The sequence below is a fragment of the Mus caroli genome, chromosome 6, assembly GCF_900094665.2.
Source record: "Mus caroli chromosome 6, CAROLI_EIJ_v1.1, whole genome shotgun sequence".
In the NCBI taxonomy this organism is placed as follows: Eukaryota; Metazoa; Chordata; class Mammalia; order Rodentia; family Muridae; genus Mus; species Mus caroli.
The window spans coordinates 25447869-25453460 of NC_034575.1; the positions used below are offsets into that span (position 1 = coordinate 25447869).

Here is a 5592-nt window from a genome sequence, read left to right on the forward strand (position 1 = left end):
CTTCTTCTTCTTCTTCTTCTTCTTCTTCTTCTTCTTCTTCTTCTTCTTCTTCTTCTTCTTCTCCTTCTTCTCCTTCTTTTCCTTCTTTTTTGAGTTAGCATCTTACTGTATGTATTTTTGTCTGGCTTGGAACTATGTAGAGCAGGTTGGCTTCAAACTCACAGAGATCTGCCTGCCTCTGCCTCTCAAGTGTTGTGATTAAAGGTGTGTGTCACCATGCCTGACTCAAAATCCCTTTTCAGGAGAGATGGCTCAGTGGTTAAGAGCACTGACTGCTCTTCCAGAGGTCCTGAGTTCAATTCCCAGCAACCACAGGGTGGCTCACAACCATCTGTAATGGGATCTGATGCCCTCTTCTGGTGTGTCTGAAGACAGTGTACTCACATACATAAAATAAATCTCTTAAAAAAACAAACAAAACAAACTAACAAAAAACCCCTTTAAAGCCAGAAGGACACAGCCCCTCCTATGAGGGGTAAAGGCAGACTGCCTACCTGGTCCAGTAAAGACTGGAGTCTCGATGCACTGTTCCCCAGCACCCCCAAGTGAGGGCCGCATGCCGTTCAGCCTATTTACTGTGACCTTTGCACCTAGAGAAACTCTTCACTGGATCTTGACATAACCTTGGGTGGTTGGTGGCTTTTTCAGAACCGATTATGGAGAAAAACACGGTCCCGGAACCCGGGAAGCCGTTGTGTTGGAGCCGATCCAAACAGAAACTGGAACGCTAGTTTTGCAGGTAGGTGGGGGGATGGTTTGAAATCCCACCAGCATTGGATGAACCTGTCCACGGGCCAGACCTGTGGGATAGCGATCCGGTTCCACACTGGTTTTGTTTTTCCATTCACTGAAAGACTCGAGGACATGCCTCAGGCTCTCTGTGTCTCTGTGTTCTGTTTTGTTTTTAAGTCTTATTGTTGTAACTTTGAAAAGGATTGAGCCAGTAATCCCTGTCCTCCTGAGAAAACAGTGGGCCAGATAGATAGTCTTTGCATTGTGATTATGATTATGTTAATTCAAACTATTTATTTATTTAACTTATTTATTGTGGTGAGTCCTTATACATTCTAGGCAAGTACTCCACTACTGAAGTAGCCCCTCAGCCCCTACACCAATCGTTATTTTTATTATTTTTTTAAATGACTTTCATCTTAGATGCATTAATCCAAGGCCCTTCCTTAGTCCTGGCCATTCCAGCTTTGCCTGCTGGATCTGTAGTTGGGTAGAAGGGTTCCTGATGTCAAATCAAAAGAGAGCAGTTAGTTCTGTCACTCTATTAGGCAAGACCCTGGAGCAAACCGCAAATCCCAGCAGCCACCCTTCAGTAGTGCGATTCAGCCACTCAGGTCATGGAAGGTGAGTGTGAATTAGGTGTCCTGGGTTCTGAGGTCAGCTGCTTAAAAGCCATCCCCACAAAAAAACCAACTGTTCTCCAGGAATCCTCTTGCCCATTGAATGGATTTTTGTTCTTGAAACAGAAAAGATAATCTTACTATTGCATGGGTGATAAAAAATTACCAAATAAACTCACCTCCTACTTTTAAATCTAGTAGTTCTTTCCTACTAACACACACACACACACACACACACACACACACACACACCAAGGCATGCTTTATTATGAACCATGCAGAAAGCAATCCATCTATATACCTGTTAAATAATCAAGAGATTTTTAAAAACCACAACAATAGATTATTTTGGCAGCAGTTGGCCATTAAGACCTGAACCAAGAGAATAAGTTGACACCACAATAAATGGAGTCATTTTCATTATTTATTGGTATTCATATTAATTATCAAGAACACTTATTAATTACAACTTGTTCTTGAGTGTGACATTAATTATTTATGACAACTGCTATTAGCACAATACGAGGTCAACTCTATCCACTTAAAAAAAAAAGCCCTAATACTTTTTCTCCTCATTTGTAGCAAACCCTAAACTCCCTCTCTGTCCCCTCAGAATCTGTATCTGCAATGAGAAGGTTCTGGGGGGCATCTGACAAATACCCGCTCACTTGTGTTGAGGGTTGCTTATTTCTGTCTTCTTGGCCTGTGGGTTACTTGTTGCTTATTGCTCAGTTGCCCTCCACAGGACAGGGGACCAGTGATAACCCTTGCTCTGAAGTGTACCATGGCTCCCACCCCAATTCTGAAGTGGAGGTGAAATCGGTGGTGGATTTCATTCAAAATCATGGGAACTTCAAATGCTTCATTGACCTGCATAGCTACTCACAGTTGCTGATGTATCCCTATGGGTACACAGTCAAGAAGGCCCCAGATGCTGAGGAGCTGGTAAGTGATGGAGGCCTTCTTCTTGGCACCAGCCTGTTTTGACTTTGGCATGGCCAAGATGGCTGATCTACAGCTATAGAGGGCAAGCATGGGAGCCTGATACCAGGAAGGACCCTGACCAATGCCTCTCTGTGCTTTGATTTGTGTCATTTGACCTACAAGGGACAAAAATAAACTGTGAGTTCTAAGACTTTGCCCAGCCTGCATCCTTGATTTCCTACCTAAGATTAGAACAGGACTTAGGCTCATGACTTGCTAAAGACTGTGTTTGCCACCATGAAGGGAAAGGCAGGAGGTGCCTTCTCTCTGGTTAATGGAGAAGTTAAAGGGGGTATAGGTCATAGCCTGGGGGTTCTGTGTCAGAGCCCATGACTCAGCCCTGGAATAGGACAGGCACCTATCTAGTATATTCAGAATAGCTGCAGGCCTATGTCTTTATGCTGCTCTGCTGGGACTCGACCAGCCCTGACCAACTCGTGACTAGCTATGGACCAGAATTGGTTCTCTAGTCAAGGATTTTCTCTTGAACTTGGCCTTCTCTCATGTTCCTGAACATGTTCCCTAGCATATCTTGGTAATCTATCTTAACAAGATTCCTGCAGGGTTGGCAAGCAGCTCTCAGGGTTTTCTGACAGAACATAGAACCCCAGAGTGCTCCCCGATCTCTGTTCACCTCCACCCTCCCTTTCCAGGACGATGTGGCAAGGAATGCAGCCAAAGCCCTGGCTTCTCTCTCGGGCACTAAGTACCGAGTGGGCCCAACTTGCACCACCGTCTGTGAGTATCACTGGGCACTGTGAGCTGTTTGAAATGTACCTTGAGAGGGAACTTGAGCTGGGGTAGGAGAGATGGGAGCTTTATTTCCTGTGTTATTGTCTGATTGTGGTCAGTAACAGACCAAATTCATGTCAAGACTCTGTGACAAATGGCTGCCGAAGGCACTGTCTCCATCAGCGCCATCAGTCCTCTCATAGCTTATCACGACGTCCCCTTGATGGGTTAGGACCTGTCAGCTGGGAGACGACGCTCCTCACTTGTATTAAGGCTCCTGACATGGTTTATAGAAATGTTATCAAAGCCTTGCCTCCATGTGTGTGTATGTGTGTATGTTTCTGTCTGTATGTGTGTGTGTGTGTGGATATGTGCATATGCATATGTGTATGTGCACTTGGAAGCCAGAGGTCAACGTTGGCTGTCTAATCTCTGTTGTTTTCCAGGTTATTTTTTCTTGAGATCCGGACTCTTACTGATTGGCTAGACTGGCTGGATGGCAAGAACCAGAGATCTGATGATCTCTGCTTCACCAGCACAACAGTTACAGACCTGTGCCACCATGTCTGCAGGGTTACGGCCCCATGCCGCTGTCTGCTTTGATGTGTGTGTGTGTGTGTGTGTGTGTGTGTACTGGGACTCCAGATCCAGGCTCTTATGCTTGAGTTGTTTCTGCAGGTACCTATCCATTTTTCAAAGGAAACTCCCAGCTTTGTGTTGGGAGATGGATGGCAGAGATAATGGGTGTCAGAAGTGGCCTAGTGGAAGGGTGCCCTCTAACTAGGCTAGTATCTAGGTAAAACAAAACAAAGCTCTACCAAGTATCCAAATCCAAACCTGGCCTCGAAGCTTGTCACCCATAGCCTCATTTGAAGGACATATTTGTTTTGGTTCAACTGAGCGTGTTCCTGGATTTCTGTTGACATCTTGCTAGTTATCTTATTTTGGGAGTCTGTCTTCAAGTGCTGGGAAATGTCATACTGTGCAACTCTGTCAAAATGGGAAACGTGAGTGTTGACATGGGAGGTAGAATTCTGTTCCTTTGTCCAGGAGTGTGTCCCTCTACAGTGCCTTCTCTATAGCAACCACTGTACCTTTGCCTCAGATCTGGGCTGTGTTGCTCCAGAGCCACATAAAGTCTAGCAGGACGCTGGTGTTTGTCTTGCTAATTGCAGCAACAATCCATTAATTATTCATAGTTTATTGCTATTAGTGTTGTTAAATGGGGACCCTTCAGAGGATGCATCTGCAGACTTTCTCCACCCCCTGCTTAATCAGTCAGAAGTGAACCACTGACTAAGAGAGACTTGCAAGAACTAACGGAGCCTTGCTAGGAATCCCTTGAGGAGGCCTTCCCAAAGGCCTTTGTGGGTCACCAGGGTCCCCACTCTTGGGTGAAACATCAGTTTAAATAATGGCCTCGTTCTCTTACATCAAACACATTCTACCCCCCCCCCCCGCACTAGCTGTGCCAATTCAAGGGATACTCACCAGACCGCTCTCTCAGGAGGGAGGCTCCCCAAGAGTGTCTCAGAGCCATAAAACTTCCTACCTTTCAAGAACATTCTACAACTGTTTTAGGTCTTCTCAGCCGCCATTGCTTTCTGAAAGAGCAGTCGAGTTTTGGATATTAAAAGTTGTCTACCCAGGGGCTGGCTCTCTGGCATTTGCTCTGTCCATGGTTGACATCTGTCCCTCTGAGCACTGGCTTTTTCTTGGAGTCACCATTTGAGGTAAAATGTAGTTCACACTTTCTTACCTTCTTTTTTTATTTTTTTATTTTTTTATTTTTTATTTTTTTCTTTCTTACCTTCTTAAACAGAGCATAGGAGAGTTCAGTGCACACAGTGCCCCCCCCCCAATTGAGTGGTTTTTTTTTGAAGATGAATTATTACATCCTAAGGACCTGATGTGTCTAAGGTCCTTCTGCTAACTAGCCCCACCCCATTTTGCTGCTTTAAGTCTTGTGTCTATTTTTTTTAAGCTAATGCTTTTTAAAGTTAGTGTAGAAGATAGTGAGCATCATGGTAGGGTTCTCATGCATCTTTGTGATGCTCATGTGTTTGTTCCCTGCCACCCACCTCTTCTGACTGGGTTGCCTGCCCTTCAGAATCTTGTGGCTTCTTCTTCCTGTCAGACCATCATGGCTGCGTGTTCTGCCTTCAAGCCAACTGCTTCTTGCAATTCATCCCTTTTCTCTTTACTGCTCCTGATTTACTAGGGGCTTCTGATCTAGTTAGTTCTTGGGCTCATCTGACTAGGATAAATCATGGGTTTTAAGGATGTTTGTGACAATGTTATTTATCACCACAGAAGTCTGGTAAGCATCTAAAATTCCCATTAAGAGAGAGTTAGGAAAAAATACAATTGGTGCATTCATAGAGGGAAGTATCAAGCTCCCCTTAAATGAATAAGGTGGATCAATACATGCTAACAGGGGATGATCTTCAATCTGTTTTTTAACTAATTGAAAAATAGGATGTGTGGAATGGCCTTAATTGTGTGTGTGTGTGTGTGTGTGTGT

General features: G+C 44.5%; 1 protein-coding gene across 1 annotated transcript in view; it reads left to right on the top strand.

The window, feature by feature from the left end:
* The window catches only part of Cpa4 (carboxypeptidase A4), a 23414-nt gene that overhangs the window by 14606 nt on the left and 3216 nt on the right, over window positions 1-5592 (top strand). Inside the window, exons 8-10 of the mRNA XM_021165038.1 lie at window positions 649-739; window positions 2098-2297; window positions 2990-3074. Of these exons, the coding sequence (XP_021020697.1) occupies window positions 649-739; window positions 2098-2297; window positions 2990-3074 (376 nt within the window). The remainder of the gene's footprint in view (window positions 1-648; window positions 740-2097; window positions 2298-2989; window positions 3075-5592) is intronic.